Consider the following 22,915-nt stretch of genomic DNA (forward strand, 5'->3'; position numbering starts at 1 on the left):
ATCTATTGTCCAGTTCACATTCTGAACCCACAGTAGTAGAAATGGACTTTTAGAGCCATTTAACTCATCAGACGTCTGGCTCCTATTTGGACCAGTATAAATGGTTCTGCAATTTTCTCAAACACAGAATTCATGTCTCACATTTCTACATGTTTATGTAATCTACCAAATTCCCCCATCTGTTCAACATTGCGAAAAGACACAAAGCATATTCCAGCCTTTTATGTCCATTTTGAATCCTGTTTTCAAAGACCCTATGCCTAACACTGTTTTGACTTAGCATCCAATAGAAGAAGAGAAAGGTGATGGATTACAGTTGCCTTAAAGAACCCCACCAGTAAAAATCAAGTGACATATATATTATACTATATCGGTGACGTATAGTAAACAAAATTGAAGCTGGAGAGTTACGTCTAAGACATTAGGGATGTACCATTCTCTCTAAAGGTTGTTAATGTGGTCAGCGCACATTAACCCTGTGTTACCCCCTCAGCTCTTAGTGACAGAAAGCACATTCCAGTCAACACACATCTATTGTCCATCACACATTCTGAGCTCACTGTAGTAGGAATGGACTCCTGAGGTGCTGGACTGACTCTGCTGCCTCAACAGGTAACTGCAGCAAACCTTTCCATAAACCCCCAGCCTTAAACAGCTCCTACATCCACACAGGGATTGGCTAATGTCCAAGCCTGACTTTAACTAACACCTGACCGAGATGTCGTAGGCTGAAGTTGGCTTCTTTTTTGGCATTTTTGGTTCCACCTCAGATGATGCAGCAGTTACAGTCCGCGCAGCATTTAAGGTGGAACGTAAAATTCGAATTAGAAGCTACTAACTAACAGTACTGCTTTATTTTGCAGCCTTTTAAGTTATTAAGTTATTAAGTGTGAGGGAGTGTGGGGTGCAAACCCCAAAAGTACGGCATTAATAAATGTAATAGGGGGTAATACACAGAGTCCACCTTAATTAATGTTATAGGCTTCTTATATGATTTTATCTCTTTAAAAAACGTATAAAATGAGAGTAGTGTGGTTAAATAACGTTATAGTACTAATTTATAATTAAATACTAAATAGTGACTGAAGGGATTTTCTCCAAAACGCATAAGGGCCACCGTAGAGTTTCATGGTGCGTTGAATTTAAGCAAAATCATCGCTATTAGGATTAATACCACCTTTACCAGAGAAAACACGAGGCGTTTTCCATTAACCTACACGTCACCTGTTATCCTGTTCAAATCCTCTTTCTAGACTGTCCAGCAAGTGTACAGGCACCGCTTAGACACATATTTTGGCCGGTTTTGTCTACCGGCTGTTCACCGTTCAAAACAAACACTCCGCAGGTTCTTACCTCGATCCATCTCTCCGCCTCCCGCACCGCCGCCTCGGAGCCGGACTCTCCGGACTCTGCAAGCTGCTGCTGCGGAGGAGGAGGAGGAGGAAGATGCCCTCCCTCCTCTGAGTGCGGAGTGGACATTTAGAGCCCCGAGTCCGGACTAAACCGTGCCGGTTCAGCTGGAAGAGTCCGCGGAGAGCCGAGCTGAAGTTCTGTCTGAGCACGGAGCGCGTCTCTGACACTGAGAGCAGCAGTGCACTGTCACTGAGCGCAGATAAACGACTCCCGCCCTCTCTCTCTATGTCGCTCACCCCCACCTCCCTCTCTCTCTCTGTGTGTCTCTCTGTCTCACTCCCTCTCTCTCTCTTTTACACACACACATACACTATCATCAATATGTATACACATATACACACTCACATCGTACACACGTAAACATACATGTACCACCCCTCACACACACACACACACGCACACACACTTTTCTAAACAGCAGTCCCGCGCGCTGCCTCCTCATTTTGACCAATGAGTAAAAATAACCGGCGGAGAGGCGGGAGGCAGCCAATCAGAACAGAGATCTGTGGCCCACAGACACGCCCACTCAGCCATCAGCAGTCCACACTAACATAAAAACATCACAAGAACAGAGGGAGTGAGGGGGGGTTTGTAAATATATATATATATATTCTTTAAAAAATAATTTAGCCCTAAGTAAATTTTATTATTGTTATGATATGTTGAGATATATACATACTAATTATTTTAATATTAATTAGCTATCAGACTAATTATTATTATACATTCTCTCTTACCTAAATTGATATGAATTATAATATAATTACTTATAATTGCGATTATAATTGCTTATACTACATAATTAATCAAATATACATATACAGTCCTCTAGGGTGTGTTCCTGACTTGCACTGTGCACAATGATTCTGTGTAGATTTCTGACCCACCACATCACGGATTAGGATGAAGAAGTAACAGAAGATGAATGAATGAAAAGGCTGAGTGGGAAAAACTTAGAGTCTCTAGTAAAACACCAGGGTAAATCACTGTTGATGAAGTAACTCACTGGGTCTGTATTGATCCCACACAGGCTGAGTTCTGCAAAGCCAGGCAATCACTACAAACTGCTGCTTCATGTGCAGACTATTACTTAACACTGCTTGGCCTTCAGTTCATTAGGTCTGTTAGATAAATTATCTGCACGTTTGGTTAATAACCTGTATGCAGCAGATAGATTTTACTACACTGGTGAAAGCGGATAGTGATCGCATTAACTCAAAGCTGACTGAAACAAACATGTTTGACCAACATGATTATGTGCCAATGCCAAGGCCCAAAAAAACCTGTCCTGATGGGGGGGGGGGGGGATGAAGAGGCGTTTTACTGCCCTCTAGTGGAGAAGGTTGAAGGCTGAAGATAATGTCTTATTAATAAAAAGCTTCTTGTATGCTATAATCATGTTGTTCCCTTGTTGAGTGATGTACCATTTACATTTAATGAACTAGAAAACTAGAATGTTCTATACCATTTAAGCTGGAAGGCAAAACGTCAATGAGCATCTGGAAACCTGGACAACATCTTTATCTTCTATCTATATTTAATCTTAGCACAGGTCTTCTAAAATGCCCATATCATGGAAAACCATATTTCCCACTCTTTACAAACAAAATGCAGAATGAATCAACAATATATCTATGGAAACTGAGCCCATAGTTTGAACAGTAGTTACACTTTAGCACTTTACTGGTTATTAATGGGTTAACAGATTTACATTTAAGAAAGCTAATGGATCAGTTTTAGCCAAGAAAGAAAAAAAAGTGTTCACAAACATGTGAACTGGACTTATAGCTGTGTAACAGGTGTGTGTGACAGGCCTTTTGTTTTTAGCACAAACATAGCAACCTGCAGAGTCTGACTTTCGTTCTTTCCGCTCTGACTGACTTCCTCCTCTTTTCTCCTTCAACTGGTAGGTGTTCGTTTAACCTTCTCACTTCCACTAAAAACCGAAAAATGTACCTGTAGAATTGTACGTGTTGGCAGGGTTAGTTTAACAGCCGTTTATAAGGACGTTAATCAATTCTCTTTACCAACAGATGGCGCTATACAATAACATACATTAAAGTGGCGAGAAAACTAAAGCAGGCCCGTTGTTCTGTCCGTGGCCAAATTGTGGTGTTTAAGTGAACATAGGGACATAAACAACCAGGATATCTTAAAAACATACGTAGCGCTGTGTTAAATCGTGTGTTCTATGTTGATATAAATTCTGTGTGCAAATAATTGTGAACACTTCTTCCATTTTGTGAATTCAGGCATTCAACTATCCATAGTTTGTATATTGACCGTTAGAATGAGGCTAAATTAATGCCAAGACTCAGCTAGTGGGTTACAAGCACTCCCCACTGGGCTGTGAAACAGTGGAACTATTTTCCCGAGTGATGGAGATTCACCCGACACTGTTGTTCCTAAAGGTGTACCCATTACTGATGGAAGTGTTCCATTACACACAGAGAGAGACAGATTGTATAATCTCAATAAACCTCCCTTGCCAACAAAGTGGGAAGCTCTGGAGCAGCCACTCAAGCATTTGGCTGTGGAGCAGATCTGCGATTTCCAGTGTAATGGTGCCCAGAACAAATCAACACTGGTATTTGACCTCTGATGCCTTTTTTATGCTTTACTTTAATGTTCCAGCACCTTGACACATTAAAATTTAAAGCATTTCCAGAGTAGCAGAGAGGCCAACATTACATAAGGTGTCCACAACATTGTGGTTGTAAGCTGGAGTCTTTTTAACTCCATATATTTACTATACTTTTAAACAGAGAAGATTAATTTGAACTGTTTTGCTGCTCTGTGTTGATCTCAGGTCTGAAAAATGGTGTCTCTAATGCTGATTGCACTCCCTGTGGTCGTCATAGTGGTCACACTCTGCCACTCACAGCTGCTGGCTTTTTGTCGTCGTGTGTGTGCAAGGGTGCCAAGCTTTCTGAAGAAGAAAGTGTGTGTGAGCAGCACACATGCCTATGTCTTCACTGAGAGCACACACGGCCAGGCTACCAGTGTGCTGGCCGCATTTGACCTGTACTCCAAAACTCACACCTCTTTCAGCATTGGGCCTAAAAAAGGTGTGTGTTTCCAGGAACTGCACATACTGCATAACAGTAGAGCACAGAGAATTACAGTTCCACTTCTAGCTTATTTTCAACCTACTTGTGAAAGCTGGATAATGAAAATAATGATAACAACAACAACAACAACAACAACAACAATAATAATAATAATAATAATAATAATAATAGTGATTATGTTTTGGCATTTTTGTCATTTCAAGCCACTTCAAGCTTCCAGTTTGGTATAATTAGTTATTTTTTTGCTACTTAGTCTGAACTTATTGGCAGATTACAAAAATATACCAAAGCATATGTGACACTGATGGATATAACATCTGCTTTTTCAACTCATTTAAATAAAGTGAAATGTACTAAAAGATGTCCCTTTGGGGCACTGGGGATGTAATTGTTAATGATTCTGCATTCTCCTTTGTGGTGTTGGAGCAGGAGAGTTTGTGGATGAGGTGGTGAAGCGTGAGGCTCCTCTCAGGGTTCTGGAGTTGGGGATGCACTGTGGCTACACCTCCGTCCGCATACTGCGCCTACTGCCTACCCGTGGCCGGCTGCTGACCGTGGAGTTGGACCCCCTCACTGCGGAGAAAGGAGAAGAGATCATACTGGTCGCAGGTTTTAAAAACCCACAGGTTTGTGGCACATTCAAAAGCTTTTACTTGGTCACTTTATACAGTATTCGGCCACATTTGTGCATACTGATATGACATTTCCTTGAAAATGATGGGTATTAATTGGTAGAGTGCCCCATTGGCTGCAGCAACTGCTTCTATTGTTCTGAGAAAGCTTTAAGGACTTAACTGTGTTTACCCATGAGAGCAGTCAGTGATGTCAGGTACTATTGTTGGATAAATAGTTCTGGATCCCAAACATCACCCTAACTCATTCCAAAGATATTGGATGAAGCTCCCTCACTCCAGAGAACACTGTTAGCCAATGCTTTCCATTGGCCATAGTGAACCTAGGCATGTGTGTGGCTGCTCCACAGTGTCCAATTTCATTTCATACTTTTCTATATACAAGTTTTGGGTTTGCCTTAATATATTTGAATCGATATAAGGAGAGTGTAACACCGTTTGGGCATATAGTGTATAATACCCTTCCCTTTAAGAGAAATGTTGAATTACAAGCTGGATATTGCTTACAAGTTTTTTTTAGAAAATCATCTCTACATTTGTCTCCAAGATATCACATGAAAACTGCAATCTTGAAAGTACTTTGTGCAGTTCCAGGTACTGACCTTTTCCTCAGCTGAAGCCATCTCCAGTTTAGCGTCATTGATTGGTGAGAGCTGTTTAGACCTCGTTGTAATGGACCATGATCCTGACCAATACCTGGAAGACCTACTGGCTCTTCAAAGTTGTAAGGTGCTGTCCCCCCACTGTGTCCTCCTCCTCAACGGGACATTGCAGCCTGGAGCGCAGGCCCTGCTGGAGTACATCACATCCAGGCCTGAGTACTTTACCATTGGACATCAAGTCCAAGACATGGTGGAGATCCACTGTCATACATCCACACATTCACAGGGAGAAGAGAGCTGCTAGTACAGTAAATACTAAGGTCTATATAATCACTCACATCCAGTTTTAAATGTTGTTTTTTCTAGTCTTTGAAAACGTCTGCTGCTCTTTATCTAAAGAATACATTTTATGATTAACTGACTTAGAGACGTACCTCTATCTTTAATATCTCAACATTCTCTTAAAGATTTAGAGATCATAGAGGTTTCATTAAATTTTTTTTTTACCACATTTTGTGAATATTCCCCAACATTAGACACATCTAATTGAACCCTGTTAGATGAACTCTCCCTGTCACACATGATACCACCCACACTGGGAGGGTGAGGGCAAGCATGTGCTTCCTCCAAGACACGTGATGTCAACCACTGCCTCTATTGCAACGTCACTTGACAGTCCAGATGCTGGAGGCATAGTCATGTCAAATCAGCTGACAGAAACATGTGCTACCTGGCACCATGCAGTGAGATGAGGTAAAGGAGAGGCCTTTCCCACCCACCCAGACAGAGCGATACCAACTGTGCTCTCTCAGAACTCCCAGCTTCAGACAGCTGTGACATAACCAGAGATTGAACCAGCGGTCACATAATGCAGGGGAAAAAGCTTAGGCAGGTTTTAAAATCATTCCATGAAAAGGGTTTCTGAAGTCTTCATCATTCGATGTTGTGTGTAAGGAGGAGAATGTCATGTCATTTTTCCTTGTCTTTAAATCTTTAAAGGCTAAGCACCAGCGATATGAAAGTGTCAAACAAATAAATACAGTGGAATTTGAGTTCCTAACTAGTGTTTATTGTTAGCCAGAAAACATGTTATTTCTTACTAATTCAAGGAATATGGTTTAAAAGGCCGTTGCCCCCACAACGGTGTTCGAAAACTCTAATAGGCGTCTTGCCTGTGACGTAGATGGTTGCACTTAATTTACTCTGTAACATGGAGGTAAACAGGGTAAGGACACTTACTTCGCCTGTTTTAGTTGGTGTTGGTTAACGTTAGCTTGACTCGCTAAACTCGGTGTCTCAGATTATACTCGGCTACGTAGCTGCATTACGGAGGTTTATAGTGTCGGATGAATTCGAGTTCGACTTTGATCACATTTACAAGAATAACGGTACCTCTAAATTAGAGTTTAGCTTATTGCTAGGCTATTGTCATGAATAATGTTGGTTATTTAGCTAGATACTGTCATAACAGTCAGTCATAACGGTGTTTTACCGCGGCGTTGTTCAGCTGTTGTCCACCAGTGACGTCACGGGTGCGTTCAAGAATTTCCGTAGCGAGCTCGGGTTTTTCTGTCAATTTAATAAAATTGTCAGTTTTAAACCAAATTAAGCTGCTAATTTCATTTTAATTCATACTTACATATGTCAGTAACTAAAATAATGTGAAATATTCATGGAGGTCCATTAAGTGGTGCTTAGCCTTTAAGACGTTCATCCTAATGTTATTAAAAAAAGAGTGAATTAAAACAATTACGTTTCAGCTCAAATATTGCTAATGACACCATGTAATTAACGGCTGAAATCTGACATTAAAAGTTGATGATTGTGGGAGCCAGTGTTGCATAAATTATTTTGTCATATTCTCCTTCACCATAACCTCATTGTGAAGGCTTTACAGGTCTCTATGTTATATCTGCTACGGTAAAAACAGTATAGTTAACATTATAGAGGACAAAAACGGTCAAATTAACAAACTGTTGAGTAAAAAGTCGTAAATGTAAAAAGTAATAAATGTACGACTGATGCTGTGCTTGTGAATACTTCAGACAATTTCCTAGTCACTCATTTTCATTCAGCTGTCAGTTTCAGTCAGTAATAAACTACGCCATATATTTACATTTCAATTCATGGTATAGACCCCAGATCTTTATGTTTCCCAGTTCCACGGCTTGGGTTTTAATTAAACAAAGGGGCTTTTCAGAATCCTCTTTTTTAAGAATAAAAGGTTTTATTTCATTCTGAATTTTTTTGGCATACAAAAAATGTATATACAAAGTGCTATCAGTTATTCACATATTTTATTTCTTGTTTAAAAAAAAAAAAGCACCACATATTTCCTAATAAGGCAAACTGAAGTAAAAAAAATTACATCTTGACTTTTACTATCAATAACTTACAGCACATTTCTTATCAAATTCTTACACATCACCCGGAAAATTAATGTGCCCCTTGTACTTTCTTTTCAAACAATGAAAAGCCATTGATTTATTGCTGTGCCTGGTTCTGTTCTCTCTTCCTTTAATTTTTTTTTTTTGGTTTAGCAGTTTTCAGTCATAAACTACGCCAGTGTCTGCAGGAAACTGGCATTTTTTCTGTGTCAACACCATTTCGAGTCTTTTAGTATTCTCCAAACATTTCTCCAAAGTATTTTTCATTCAGAAGAATATTTACAAAAGAGGAGTGGGAAATAATCAGTGTTGGGAATCGCTGAGAGCCAGGCTTTACCAGAGGAAGCAGAGTTACTTGCCATCCATTGTGGAAGAAAATTTCACACATTCCTCCTCAGAGACGGGACTAATTCTGTTAGTGTTTAGTCTTAAGGAAAGACAAAGAGCTATTTCCCTCTGCTGGCTCTTACCAAGTCATAGCCAACGTCTCATAAAAGCCCCACCGTAATCATCTACAGAACGTATTTCTAACAAAATTAGAAAACAACTGGGTTACAACATGGAGCTTAAACACAGACTGTGATCTCAGTTTCTTCTCTGCTGTACAGAGTATTCAAATTTGATCCCAGAAAATATGAAATAGACTAGTGTGCTTTGTCTTACTCGGTCTTGGCCTGTGCCTGCCAGACCAGGCCAACGGTGGTGAAATGAAAAAGCAGCTCACAACCAACACTAAAACATTCAGAATCTTTACCAGTTCTCAAAAAGAAAGAGCACTCCTTTTCATAGTCCTCGCACTTGCAGGGAGTAATCCCGCCGCCATCTTGTAGATTTGAGGTGCCATGTGTTTTAAAGCATTTACATCTTTCTCTCACAACCCATTTACCACACAGGATATAGCTATAATTTCAGCTAATATTAGTTAGCCACGTCTGATCACTTCAGCAAACCACAGTCTCTTAAAACTAAAAACTTGCTAACAAACTAATCTTTGTTTATTTTAGTCTTATACCAGAGCAGTCCACTATTTATTGACGTGTAACTTAGCTATTACCAAGTGTAGTTAGGTTTGCTAGTATGCAAACCACCAGGGCCAGTCCATTCCATTTTAAGCCATCCCAAGTGAGTATTTGTGGTTCACATTTATTTACAAATACAGAGAGAAATGTGGAAGGGAATGAGAAAAAAAATGGATCTGTGGTGGACTAAATTATCAGATCGTAAATATTTGGATTGCCCCAGTGCATCTTGGCAGTGGTAGGATGCTTTCACTTGGCCCCAGATGGTGCGTCCATGCCGAGGGAGCGGCGGTAAACTGTGGAGAGTCGGTACAGGACGTCGGCTGTGGAACGTGGCTGAGCATCGGCCTTCTGCGTCATGAGCATCTCAAACAGCGTGCTCACTTCTGATAGCAAAGCTTCACCTCCCAAGCTGCCAGATTTCTCCGGGGCCTTGCCAAAGGTAGAGAAGGAGGCGGAATCATCAAAACCATGCAAAGGGGAACTCGGGCAATCTGGAGGCGGTAGACCATCAGGAACGTAAAGGTTTTCATGGTAGTCACCGGTCAAAGGGAGGGATAGTCGTGCTATCCATGCAGGATCAGGAACATCTGAGAAAACATCATCTGGAAAAGAGTGGATGAGAATATATTTGGTTTAGGTCATGGGTGTACAGGACCTTGAGGACCTTATTCAGCACAGATTTCCTGGTCAAAAAAAGAGGTTCTTGGTTACCAGATTTTTTATGTGTTTAAGCAGAGAACCAGGATAAGAAATGGAAAACACCATCATTTAACACTGATTTAATACATCCTTTTATCTATTAGTCGCCACAGACATTACTTCCATTGCTTACAAGTGTTGTATAATTGGCTACCCCTGAAAACGGATTAGTCACCCTGATTGCAACCTCAAACTTTTCTGCTTCAAAGAAATATTATTTTAAAACACTTCAGTTACCCCATTCATCTGATATAATTCATTCATTCATTCATTGTCTGTAAGCGTTTATCCAGTTCAGGGTAGGTTCGGAGGGTCCGGAGCCTACCCTGAATCAAAGGGCGCAAGGCGAGATCACACCCTGGAGGGGGCGCCAGTCCTTCACAGGGCGATACATTCACTCACACACTCACCATCTGATATCAGTATAGTATCAGGTAGTTACATAGGGGTCAACTAAATCAACCCATATTTGTTATGGCCATTCATTGATCATTCAAATCATCTGACAGCCTAACTTTAGACTTAAGACTGATCTCTTAAGTCGCTGACAAGTACAAAGACATCAAACTTGTTTTCACTGTGGTCTTCCACTCTTTTTTGAGGTCTGAGGATCTCTTCATGAGGTTTTGAATGATGTTATTATTTCCTTACATGTGGTGGAAGAGAGAAGTAGACTTTCATCTGAAGTGAATGCGTGTGTATACGAACACTATTTAAAGAAGTGGATCACAATGGCTATAATATTCATCCTCTTCCCCCCGAAACAAACAAGGCCACATGGAGGAATAACAGGATGAGAGGAAATGGCGAGAGGAGGACTGCATTTATCTTTATTTAGTTAGAAGGCATTTCCTCCATCCACTGATTCCCTCAGACTTTGGCTGTTTACCGAGTTTGAGGTTTCACACAAACAACTCAGAGAAAAAAAATTTGGCTCGGTTTGTAGTAAATACTCCCTCAAAAAATTCTAATGACTCCATTATGGAAAACCACACCACATCACCTCATCACAAATTGCTTCTTTTTCAGAAAATCATCTCTGTATATTTGGGATAATTTTGAGCACGGCTATGAGAATCATGCTAGCTCAAAATGCTAAATCAAGCTCTGTAGAAATAAATATTATAAAAATCAATAGTTGGAACACAGACATTTAGTGCAGTCTGATGTGAAATCAGATTTCTTTACAATGCAAGGAACCATTCGTTTTCATACTACTTTCTACTTTCTCTAAAATATACAAAACATTCACATCTTCTGAGATTGTATATATTTAAATAGTGATAAATCAAAACGCAATTTTACAGCACTATTTTGTTTTTAAAAGCCTTCTGGAGGTAGCTTTAACTTAACTAGCGGAAGGGACAAGGATGTGTGCATGAGTGAGAGATTGTTAGCAGCTGGACTATGCTAACTGTTTTCAAGTGCAGAGCTAATGAGGTTCATGGTCTAAAAAGTCTTGTGGCCCAGCTGCTCAAATCTAATCACCACCACAGCCCGCTTTGTCTAACGTGGGAAATCCGAGAATATTTTAATGCTATTTTTAAGCCCAACAGCTTCCATTTACAAACCTCAAATATCCTTCCTTAAAGATATCTCACACTGTGCTGATATTTCCCCTATAATAGCACTCATGTTTACCTGCAGCTGAACTAAAGACAGGAGCTCAAACTCATTTCTCATTCAGAGTCTCCTCTGTTCTGTTGCTGTAAATCACTACTAGCATTTTAACTAATTATATTCTCCAATGTTTTTTCACCTTATTAAATAGTAGTTATACTGACACCTAATGGCCCCAATGTGTTAGAGATCCCACTCTATGAAGCATAAACCTGCTAGTGCAGGGACCATAACAACTTTATTCTTAATCTCATGGGATTTACACTTAAAGGAAAATGAGGAAAAATTTTATTAGCAATTTGTTTTGGTTATTTTTTTATTTATTTATATATTTAGGCTTTTTTCATAAGAAATTTGTCTGGGACCTGCTTTCCATAACAGGAGCTAAACACAAAGTTAAATCCCTTTACAGATAGCAATCCTGTAGTGTTCACTGTTTATTTCTCCAGAGCTCCTGGGCTATTTGTTTCTGAATGGGAGGAAGAGGCCACTTCTGGCAGCTAGCAGTTAGCGGAGACGCTAGTGAGATTCCTGCGGCTTTCAACCACACGTGAATCATCAAACAGCCGTTCGCCTGGCCACGCAGCTGCTGTTACACTCACTCATTCTCTCTCCCTCTCTGTCTATCCCTCTTACCTTTACTCTTTTGATCTTGCCTTTTTATTAGAAAAGGACTCAAAATTAGGAGCAGTGCCAAAGCAGTTGTCTAGATTAAAGCTGGTAGATAAAAAAACCTGAAATTGTACAAGAGTCACTGACACGTGTGTGTGGTGTGTGTGTGTGTGTGTGTATGTGTGTGATTACTCAGACATGGTCGGCTGTGATCAAACAGAACCCACACAGCCCACATCAATGAAACCACTCACAACCTCTAAACACTTGAGTTCCCTCACATCAGTGGAGCAGACCCAGATCCCTCTCTCTCTCTCTCTCTCTCTCTCTCTGTCTCTCTGTCTCTCTGTCTCTCTGTCTCTCTGTCTCTCTGTCTCTCTCTCTGTCTCTCACCTTTTTTCTCTGAATTTCTTTCCTTCAACTGCTCCCTGTCTAGTTCCCTTTTCGGTCTCTTTTTCTTTTTCCTCTCTATCGCTCTCATTATTTTGCTTTCTTTTTCTGTTTCTCTCTTCCCCTTTGGTCTCTCTTCTCTTCTCTTTCCCAATGTGTCACTTTCTCTTTCACACACTTTCAATTTCTTTATTTCTTTGTCTTTTTTATTCTACTCTCTCACTTTCACCCAGAGTTGTACTCTTTCCCTACTTTTCTTCCTTTTTATTTTTTGCATTTTTCCTCTAATCTCTTCTCTTCCTTTTCCTCATCTGTTCCCTTTTCTTTCTCTCTTCCCCTTGTTTGTCTTTACTCTCTCTCATGTTAATGGTAAATTAAAGAGGGAAACAGCAGGGCCTCATTAATCTCTCAAAAAACAATTATTTTCTGATTAGATCCAGAAGTGTGTCCCAGATCACCTACAGAGTCTGACCACAAGCGCAGCAACTGTAGCAGAACATTTCCTCTGAGAAACACCTGCTCGCAATCAACCTCCAATACAAACTTCCCCTCAGAGCTTTCACATCACACAGTGAGTTGACCGTTTAGAACTGACTTAGTGAAGTTAGAGTAAAATGTTATTGCAACAAAGTTATTAAAAGGTATGCTGTTGCTATATCGCAAACTGGGGTTCGGTTCCCTACTTGGGCAGGAACATCAGGTTACACCTATTAGAATCCCTGGGCAAGACTCCTAACTCAGTGTTTGTCTAAGTGCTACACGACTGAAATAGGAAATCGCTCTGAATAAAAATATCTGTCAAATGCTGTAAAAAAATGATGCACACATCATCTACAAAGACCCCCTTCACTTCGTAATGCACACTTGCTTTACTAGCTATATTTAACATAAAACAAAACATAGTATGGGTAACAGCTGTGGCACATTTAGTATGTTGTATATTTATTTCCCAATATGTTAAACTTAACAAATCTATATTGAATCTATATTGAATTCAGTTGAGTTTTTTTACTTAGAAAATAAAGGAATTAACCTGATTTGTTTAAACTTTTAAAACCCAACTGAACAAAGATTCCATTAGCTTAGTGAGGCTCTATAACTGACAGAGTTGTGTGTGGTCAGTTCTGTGACTGTGAGAGCCAGGAGGGGAATACAATCTTAAAAGTGGTGGAGGGAATATGTCTCCAGGCGAGATATCAACACCACAGACTCACAATGTTCAAAGCAATATCCCAGAGACAGACCGACACACACACACACACACTCACGTCTGTATTCCTGTAAGCTGTGGTGTGTCTAACCCAACTCTAACCTTCACCTCAGTAACTGAGAAGTAATCTTTTTATAAACGTATTTTACCTCACAGACTGCAAACCTACGTCCCCACAATGTTCATGTGGTAAATCAGTTCCATCAGAATTCACATTGGTACCTATCTGAAGCTAAATACACACAAAGAAACACACACTCACTCCACACACTCACTCACTCTCTCTCTCACTCTCTCTCTCTGTCTCTCTCTGTCTCTCTCTCTCTGTCTCTCTCTCTCTGTCTCTATCTCTATCTCTATCTCTCTCTGTCTCTATCTCTCTGTCTCTATCTCTATCTCTCTGTCTCTATCTCTCTCTCTCTGTGTGTGTGTCTCTCTCTCTCTGTCTCTATCTCTCTCTGTGTGTGTGTGTCTCTCTCTCTCTGTCTCTCTCTCTCTCTGTCTCTATCTCTCTGTCTCTATCTCTCTCTCTCTCTCTCTCTCTCTCTCTCTCTCTCTCTCTCTCTCTCTCTCTCTCTCTCTCTCTCTCATACTTTCACACAGAGCTTTTTAGTTCACTCCCCCATTGTATATGAGTGCATGGCAGAAGAGTGAGAGTAGCCTTAGGACAGAAATACACAAACATAAAAAAAAGTAATACCTTATTTTACGTATACACACAGACATATATGAATTTGGACACCCCATTTAAATGACAAAATCTACATTTCATTTATTATTTCAAATGGTTAATGATTTAAAACAATATATATATATATATATAAAACGGATCTTATGTTCTAGCCATGTGTGTGTGCTCAATATAGAAAGTGCAAAAAAAAAAAAAAAAAAAAAAAAAAAAAAAAAAAAAAAAAAAAAAAAAAGGAAAGTCCCGAAAGCTACAGTATGATATTACCACCTTAAAGCGCGTATGAGTCAATGCTTAGTAAAGGCAATGAGAAGAGAATAGGGGCAGAATGTACGGCTTCAGGACACAGATACCCATCTGCACAATAAATGCACTCCCCCACCTCAAAGATCAGCGCATCTGACCACTTCTGTACATCAGCATGAGTAACACTGCTAACAGATTTACCCTGAGGAAACCTGACTCAGCCCTTACGCACACACACACACCTTTCCTTTCTCAGATCCGTTCACCTGTAAGTACCCTACAGAGTTGAAAAGCGCTTCAGTCATACTCAGCTTAAATATATGAACCCCCACCATTTCCCACCACCCCAACTACTCCGCAAGTCTACAGAGGGGGAGGAACGAGAGAAAACTAGCTCAGTGTCTTTGATTTTATGAACAAAGGAAGGCCCGTAATGTCAGAATGTGTTGAAATGCTGAACAATTCAGGGAAGGAACTCCATACTGATGTTTACTAACTCCCCATACACACGGCAGTGAAGGTGGCCAAGGCAAAAGGTGCACCTACAGTTTTCAATATACATCCAGTATTTGGAATGAATGTAGAATGTATAGTTTACACAGAATGCAATATTTTTACACGTCTTGCAGTTTAGAAAACTCATAGCTATGAGTGGCTGGGACATATGAAAAGGAACTGTAAACTGCTCAGTAGAGATAAACCTATGACCACACATTGATTTTATTGTGTGTAATGCACATCTTAATTGTAAAGCCACAAATATCTAAAAACCATTGATGATGTTTAAGTAATCATTGATTATTGTTCTGCTTGACAACCATTGTCTACTTTTAACTAAGTACATGTTGTTTATTTATTTTGTTAATAATATACATATAATAATTAATCAAAACATTTTCAATTCTATGCTGTGTGTTGTTTCCATGGGTCAGTAATGAAGTGAGTATTTGTTGCTAGACTACAATATAAAAGTCTTGTATTCTCTTTTACTTGGGAAACAGGCAGCTTTTTTTTTTAGTAACATATGTTTAATCTGATCACATGCCTGTTCTATTCTATGCTCACGTTTTCATGAATGAGCTGGACACTTCACGGTAGACATTTCCATAACCGTAGTAAGACCATGATAAATAATGGTGTTTTGCTTGAGCCCAAACATTTGTCATTTTCATTTTGACTCAAAAAACAATGGCCACGCTCATCAACAGGAAAAGACTCACATGAAGGCTGACTGATACAGTATTTCCTGCTGAGGTTGTTTACTAACGTCAACAAAAATATGTACATTAAATATCCAATCACATTCCTTCGCAAGATAACAGGACACTGGAAATCAAACAAGTGTTTTGTTTCATTGTGGTTCATCTGGAATTCTGAGAAAGAGATTAAGCCATTTTCATTATCTTTGTTGTGCTTTGGGGAGCAGACATTCTTAGTAATGACTAAGGCAGGATTCTGAATTATAGGGTTTAGTGTAAAGTATAATTCTGAAATAACTGGCCTCCCAGGTTCAGTTTTTTAGGCTAGTGTTCGTGACCTGAGCCTGGAGGTTCTCTGTGCTGTTGCCCTGCTCCAGAACACTTCAACTAACCCATGTCTTGCTCGATAATTCACTCAAGTTCAATAAGTTTAGACAGAAATGTTAAGACAAGTTCTTTTGTGCAGAGGACTAACATGAGTCTGACGACCAGTATCATAGGTTTAAAGTAAAGATGTTTTTATATGTTCAATATCACCCACCCATACCCATTACCCACCATGCTGAAGATACATATTTAATAAACGTCATCCATAAATTCATTTTCATGAACTGATTTTGAATTGCAGACACTCAGCACTCTTGTAAGCAGAAATAGAACCTAATTAATGCCACTTGATAAGACTTATCTCTTAAATGCACACATTTCAGTTCTCTACTCCAGTCAGGTTTTCAGATTTTAGAATTTTTTTTCCCCATAGAGAAAATCAACTTGGGCATGAAGCCAACAGCCCAAGGTACTAATGAAACCCTCATGCATTGGGGGTTTTCCTTTCAAACGATCTGCTTTATCAGACAACTAAAAACATATGGATAAATATCACCCAAACTTGGCCTGACATTATTTTTAATATAAACAGTTAAAGACTCTTACCGGGGTTATTGAGGCCCTCTTCAAGTAAATGGTCAACAGGAGAGTCCCTGCCAGCCTCCCAGTCGACGTCTCCAGGTTCACTCTCTCCATGTCCACTGTCCTTGGTGCTCAGCCAATCAGCATCCTGCATGCCTGATCTGAGTACAATTAAAGCTAATGCTTAGTAAAACATGTACTGTACTATAACTGTACTGAAATTATTCTTTAAGTCATGCAAAGCTCATGGAAGACAACATTTATAAAATATTCTAAAAAGCATTCCAGATGCAATGCACAGTGCAGAAGCCTCGCTCTGGGGGAGGCATAGCTAGCTTGGTGAGGCATGATTATGTTTGTGCAGTTGTGAGTTCAGGAGAAACTGAGCTGCCATCAGAGTACAATAAACAGCTCACAGCTAAACATAGGCTCCACAGAAGGTGGAGGGGAGAAAGAAGGATTCGTAATCAGTGAGTGTTGACATGGTTCAAAGTTAAAGGCACAAAATGGCTCAAACCAAGACACGTCAGCTTAGCTGGCTAAAGACGGTGCCTTAGAAATACTTGAGACATGAAATAATGCATAAAATGCTGAAAGTAACAAAATGGGCTCATTGTTATGATTGTGTGGTCTTTGTTCTAGTCCAGTCCTGCCTTGCCGTCAGTCTGCAGTGTCTATCTGAGATCAGCACCGATAACATTTATGCTAACTGACTCAAATAAAAGCCACAAAATGGCTAAGGAATGAAGTGTGAGTGAGGTAAACTCTTGGTCTTGCTCTAACATGCAAGGCCCGTTATTCACTGCAGCAAACCTGACCACTAAAGCCAATTATGCACCATTTTCTGGAAGCTGATGACTGGCACATCCTGTTTTCTATCCTACCACCTGCTTAGCTCCCTGCTGGATTGTATAGGCCCTGAAATATGCAGCTGGAAACCTTACTGCATTTATAACTATGAGATCTCTTTTGTTTTTGTTTTAAATACCGAAAAATCTGATCATCCATTTTAAATAAAAGACAAGCCTGTGGTAAGTAACAGTTTAACTGACATCTGACACATGCTAATTTTGCTGCATTGGGGATGAATTTTCACTAGTTGTTGGGACATTTCTTTGATTGCATTCAGTCACAGGAACCTTAGTGAGATCATGTACTGATGTTGGATTATTAGATATAAATAATAATAATAATAAACACTCAAACTCTTCTGGAGCTCCATTGCTCCAGACAACACAGTGCCAGTAATCCAGTGTGTATTGCTGGGGTTGGGGGGGGGGGGGGGGGGGGGGTTGTACTCTTATGGCTTTGCAATAAGCATGGTGAATATGGGCCCATAAGCAGCTGCTCCAGAGCATAACATTTATATTTCATGGTTCTGCATTCATACATCACCATTATCGGTGGCTGATTTGACTATTTCTAACAGATTTACAGTGTAGAAAACGCAATCAAAAATGGCCATTCACAAATAAAATCCTCCTAATCGAGGGACTTACCGGCCAGTTCTGTGTGAATATTTGTTTCCACGGAAGTTTGGTCGAGGCTGAAACTGGCCCTGATGCAGCAAAGACAGCAGCTGAGATACCTGCTGTAGATTAAGAAGAATAATGATGTTATTTGTTGTATTTCATCATATTGTAAGCATTTTCTCTACTGAATATACTGATTAGTGAATGGAAGAAAAGGTGGCAACTACTTCATATATGTGCTTTAATATTTCACCACTACACTTAACAATGCCATATATGATTGTTCACTGCCCTTTTGTGCCATTTAACTGTGATCAGACCTAAGTAAATACTCTTTATTATGGGAGCGGATACAGCACAAGATGGAGGACAGAGAGGAAACACCGGACTATTGTAAAACAAGAAGTACAGAATGGGGAGAGAGGGATGGAGTGGAGCTTGAGTGAGCAAGGGGCAGACAGGAAGTCATTACTACGCAGGGCCTATTCTTCTACTGTCGGCTTCCTTCCAGGATGCACCTTAGAAAACCCAGTCTCAGGGAAGGGGATAGAAACCCTGCAACATTTTGGCCCTCTTTCCTCTGGGGTCTCCAAGTCTCTCCTTAAGTAAAAACTGCCAAGTGGGTCAAGTGGGCCAAGTAGGCAAGTGTGGGAGGGAAGGAGGGTGGAAAGGGGAAAAAAATAAAGGGAGGGGGCAGGATCCACACTCTTCCTGTCTGGCTACAGTGTGCACGTGAGGGCACAGACCCATGCCAGACCCTTTTTGTTCTGCTAATTGCATGAAATGCATCTGGGTGGACCAAGGTCCAGAGGATGCACTTTTTTGACCAGCACAGCACTTCTGGCCTTTTGAAATAAGAACCGTTTTTTTATGTAATTGCCTACAGCCTTTGTGCAGCATATCAAAGCCATATAGGCTTACTGTGCAGACATATCTAGGTTGAGATGAAGTAGATTTTCCCCCTCAGCTGACAGACATTCATGTTTTTTCTCTTTCACTCAAAAAGTGTGTGTCATGTGAGGGCGGTTTTAATTTTCTCCTGAGGCATATTAGAAGTTCGGGTTACAATCTGTGTCTGAGAAATACCTTAATAACCCTAATGCCCTAATTCCAACATCATCTGTCAGCTGTCCCCTTGGGCTGTCATAGATACAGATCAGCCAGTCTCCCACTGACAGTGCAGCAGTGAGAAAAAAAATAGGAAACAGGATTCTCAACAAACTGAAACCTGGCCATGAAACTAAAACAACTGGAACAAATTCACCACAATCAGTCTTGTCCTAGATTTCAAAATCTCAAAATGTGATTATCATTACTTATTACTGATTATATAATGGCTTACCTGGACTTCAGGTGAAGCAGAAGATAGCTCGATTGTGTTGTCTCCGAAGGCAGCCATAGACAGCCGCACCAGATTTCTCAGTATCTGTCTGTGGTCTTGTTCATCCATCTTTCCATTTTTTTCATAGATTTTTGGCCTCCTAAGCGTAGCTTGTGTAAAAGGCAGGTGAGCCACAGCCTCTGAACAGTCAGTTGGTGTGATGGTATCTTCAATTCTGTGGCGTCTCAGTGTGCTGGTCTGTGAGTGTGAGTGTGAGTGTGAGGATGAAGATGAGGAAGGGTTCCGGGCTTTGCGTAGTGTTCTGTAGGATATGGTAGGGCTGTGGGGGCAGTCCAATTCTATATTCCCAGGTTTCCTGAGGGTTTTGTTCTGTGCAAGTGGAATGATCTCATCATTGTCTGGGAAAGCTTGGTTCCTTGCCATGCGAGCAAGTGTTGGTGAAAGACTGAGCCCTGTGCCCTGTGGGTGTGGCTCCTCTGGCAGAGGTGACCTTGAGGAGAGCGACTGGGTCTCCTCAGGTGGATCATCTCTTCTACCTCTTAGGACAGGTACCAGTTGTATGTCGGTTTTGCGAATGTGCTTCTGTGGTCTGCGGGGGTGGCTAGTGTAGGTCGACTCAGCTTCTCTACAATTGTAAGCACGGTTCTCTCGTTTCTCGGGGCGACAGAAGGTAGTAACCAAAGCTACTGCTAAGAGCAACAGCAAGCAGGTTCCCCCCAGGCAGATAGCTAAAAGCACTGTGAAACTGAACTGAGCCTGCTGGCCAGGTGAAGAGTTCTTAAGATGGTCACGAAGATTGATGAATGTCACCTCTAGTGTTGTTTGTGTTACAAGAGATGGTGTTCCCCTGTCTGATACTGCAATGGCCATGTTGAAAACTTTGCCTATCAAGTCAGTGGCATTGGTGGTGTTCACAAACAATTGGCCTGTGTTTTCATCAAGCCAGAACAGTCCTGTGGGATTCCCATCTACTATTTTGAATTGGAGTTTTCCATTTAGACCAGAGTCACGATCACTGGCCACAATAGTGGTGGCAAGAAAACCTTCAAATCTATGGTGGGAAGAGTGATTGTTTAGCGGATACAGTGTTGCATGGACTTTATCCCCAAGTTCAGTCACAATTTCTCCCTTGTCTGCATTGACTGGGACGCTAATGACTGCAACACCTTTCTTGGGAAGTGGTTCCTTGATTATGGGATAGTTGTCATTAACATCCTGAACTTCAATAAGTACAGTGGCACTGCTGGTCAGTGCTGGATAACCATGATCTACTGCATCTACAATAAAGGAATATAAGGGTGACTCTTCATAATCTAATGAATGCTGAACGGTAAGAACGCCACTAGTTGGGTGGACAGAGAAGAAAGCAGTTGGTGTCCCTAATTCATTTGACTCTCTAATTGAGTATGACACTTTTCCACTGAGATCCAGGTCAACATCAAAGGCCTCCAAAGTCAAGACTTGGAATCCAGGTACATTATTCTCTTTTAACACACCCTTGTAATGAGTCTTAGAAAACACTGGGACATTATCATTCTCATCCAGTACATGGACAGTCAGGTGCTTGACACAAGACAGAGAGGGGACACCACTGTCTTGTGCTAGAAGAGTCAGGTTGTATGACATCTGTCGCTCCCGATCTAGGCTTCCATTAGTGACAATCATATAGTTATTTCCATGGATTTGCTTAAGACTAAACAGGCTGGACCCATCCTGAATACGAGCTTGCACTTTTCCATTAGGCCCAGAATCAGCATCAGATACCATCACAAGAGCAAGGAAGGTCTCGTTTGGTGCTCCTTCTGACACAGTTGCCACAGAGAAATCTGGAGGTGTCCATGTTACGTGTATCCGCGGTGCATTGTCATTAATATCCTGAAGTATGATTTTCACTTTGCAGTGGGCTGGTATAGCATTGGGCCCCCGGTCTTTAGCTTGAATGTCTATCTCATATGACTTCTTTTCCTCAAAGTCCAGAGGGCCCTTTAAGACAACAGCACCTGTTTGAGGATTCACACTAAAAAGTCTTTGCACATCTAATGGGGAATGTTTACTGAGTGAATATTCAACCTCTCCATTTGCACCCTGGTCAGGGTCTGTAGCATGAAGGTTGATTACAACTGTGCCTTGCAAGGTGTCCTCTGGAAGCTCCACTATTGAAGCACTTTCCTCAAACACAGGGCTGTTGTCATTGGAGTCTAAGATTATGACTTTGACTTTGGTGCTTCCAGATCTTGCTGGAATACCTTTATCCCAGGCTTCTAGTATTAATTCAAAGGAATCTTGCATCTCTCTGTCCAGTTTTTTAATAACCACTAATTCTGCCTGTTTGGTATCTCCAGAAGACTGAATATCCAGTTTAAAGTGCTGGTTTGGTGACAGGGTGTAAGTCTGTAAGCCATTGGGACCTGCATCAGGATCCACAGCATGGTCCAGTGGAATTCGTGCGTCCAGTCTCACTGTTTCTGAGATCTCCACTTCCTGAACTGGGTTGGGGAAGGCAGGACTGTGATCATTCAGATCCATCACCTCCACTCTCACTTGCAGGAAGTGAACCGCTCCACCCTTCCTATAGAGTACATTAAAGCCTAGTTTACAGTGGTCAGCTCCACGACATAGTTCCTCCCGGTCCAGCTTGACCAACGTTGACACCACCCCATCTCTTGTGGCCACTGAAAATCGCAAAGCCTGACCATGCTCCACAATCCGGAAGTCCTCTAGTGACCCGGTCTCTCCTCTCTGACGTAGATCATCCAACAAGCGGCCCACCCTTGTGCCTGCTGGCTCCTCTTCCCTGACATGATACGGGATTGTGAGGAGAGCTTGGTCTAGATACTGGGTCTCACAAAATGTGCATGCCATTAAAATGGCCATAAGCAAAAGCCTAAACTGAAGCATGGCTGTGTGTGAGCTACTTTAGAACAATCTCTGTGCTCAGAAGACCATATTAAGTTAATTTCCAGCTAACATTATAATCTGACTATATAGAATGTAGAAAATATATATAAAAAAGGCCAAAAAAACTACAGTACACCAGCAAACAACAGGATGAAAGTTATAGAAAAAATGTAAAAAATGTTATTTCAACATTCTTCTATTGAAACCTCTCATACACCAGAAAAACACACACATACTAATAGACAGACTAATAACCAGTTTTCCTTTTCTTTATCAATACATTAAGAAACGTGATTACTCAATACATTAAATTCAGGAAATCCATCTAAATTACTTTATCTTTACAAAATATATAGCTTCTGAAACCGTCTACAAATAAAATTCATGAACAAATTACTTTAGAAATATATATGCCAACAATTCTGGGCTCTGGTTTGCCATTATCTAACCTCCTTGTCAACCAATGATCTACAAACGCATTACTCACTCACACACAGCTCCAG

General features: G+C 40.7%; 3 protein-coding genes across 11 annotated transcripts in view; 1 reads left to right on the forward strand and 2 right to left on the reverse strand.

The window, feature by feature from the left end:
* The window catches only part of limch1b (LIM and calponin homology domains 1b), a 92,448-nt gene extending 90,840 nt beyond the window's left edge, over nt 1-1,608 (reverse strand). For all 9 annotated transcript variants that reach the window (XM_066648681.1, XM_066648675.1, XM_066648680.1 and 6 more), the window contains exon 1: nt 1,354-1,608. In XM_066648681.1, the coding sequence (XP_066504778.1) occupies nt 1,354-1,479 (126 nt within the window). In that variant the 5' untranslated portion in view covers nt 1,480-1,608. The remainder of the gene's footprint in view (nt 1-1,353) is intronic.
* A 2,590-nt stretch (nt 1,609-4,198) lies between these two features.
* Nucleotides 4,199-7,472, forward strand: LOC136673285 (catechol O-methyltransferase-like). The gene is made up of 3 exons (XM_066648682.1): nt 4,199-4,481; nt 4,914-5,110; nt 5,705-7,472. The coding sequence occupies exons 1-3, from the start codon at nt 4,232-4,234 to the stop codon at nt 6,020-6,022; spliced, it is 765 nt and encodes a 254-aa protein (XP_066504779.1). The 5' UTR covers nt 4,199-4,231; the 3' UTR covers nt 6,023-7,472.
* Nucleotides 7,473-7,971: 499 nt separating this feature from the next.
* pcdh12 (protocadherin 12) lies at nt 7,972-22,889 on the reverse strand. Its single transcript, XM_066648427.1, has 4 exons — nt 19,515-22,889; nt 18,200-18,291; nt 16,725-16,861; nt 7,972-9,729 (listed from the first exon to the last, which is right to left on the reverse strand). The coding sequence occupies exons 1-4, from the start codon at nt 22,410-22,412 to the stop codon at nt 9,374-9,376; spliced, it is 3,483 nt and encodes a 1,160-aa protein (XP_066504524.1). The 5' UTR covers nt 22,413-22,889; the 3' UTR covers nt 7,972-9,373.
* Between the last annotated feature and the right edge of the window lie 26 nt (nt 22,890-22,915).

The sequence above is a fragment of the Hoplias malabaricus genome, chromosome 17, assembly GCF_029633855.1.
Source record: "Hoplias malabaricus isolate fHopMal1 chromosome 17, fHopMal1.hap1, whole genome shotgun sequence".
Classification (NCBI taxonomy): Eukaryota; Metazoa; Chordata; class Actinopteri; order Characiformes; family Erythrinidae; genus Hoplias; species Hoplias malabaricus.

Excerpts from the sequence above, each read along its gene's own strand:
- pcdh12 (XM_066648427.1), bottom strand. The coding sequence starts at position 22,412 with ATGCTTCAGTTTAGGCTTTTGCTTATGGCCATTTTAATGGCATGCACA. Across the intron at positions 18,292-19,514 it reads CTGCTTCACCTGAAGTCCAG|CAGGTATCTCAGCTGCTGTC; the intron begins GTAAGCCATTAT and ends CTTAATCTACAG. Across the intron at positions 9,730-16,724 it reads AGAGGGCCTCAATAACCCCG|ATGATGTTTTCTCAGATGTT; the intron begins GTAAGAGTCTTT and ends ACTCTTTTCCAG.
- LOC136673285 (XM_066648682.1), top strand. The coding sequence starts at position 4,232 with ATGGTGTCTCTAATGCTGATTGCACTCCCTGTGGTCGTCATAGTGGTC. Across the intron at positions 4,482-4,913 it reads CAGCATTGGGCCTAAAAAAG|GAGAGTTTGTGGATGAGGTG; the intron begins GTGTGTGTTTCC and ends GTGTTGGAGCAG. Across the intron at positions 5,111-5,704 it reads CAGGTTTTAAAAACCCACAG|TTCCAGGTACTGACCTTTTC; the intron begins GTTTGTGGCACA and ends TACTTTGTGCAG.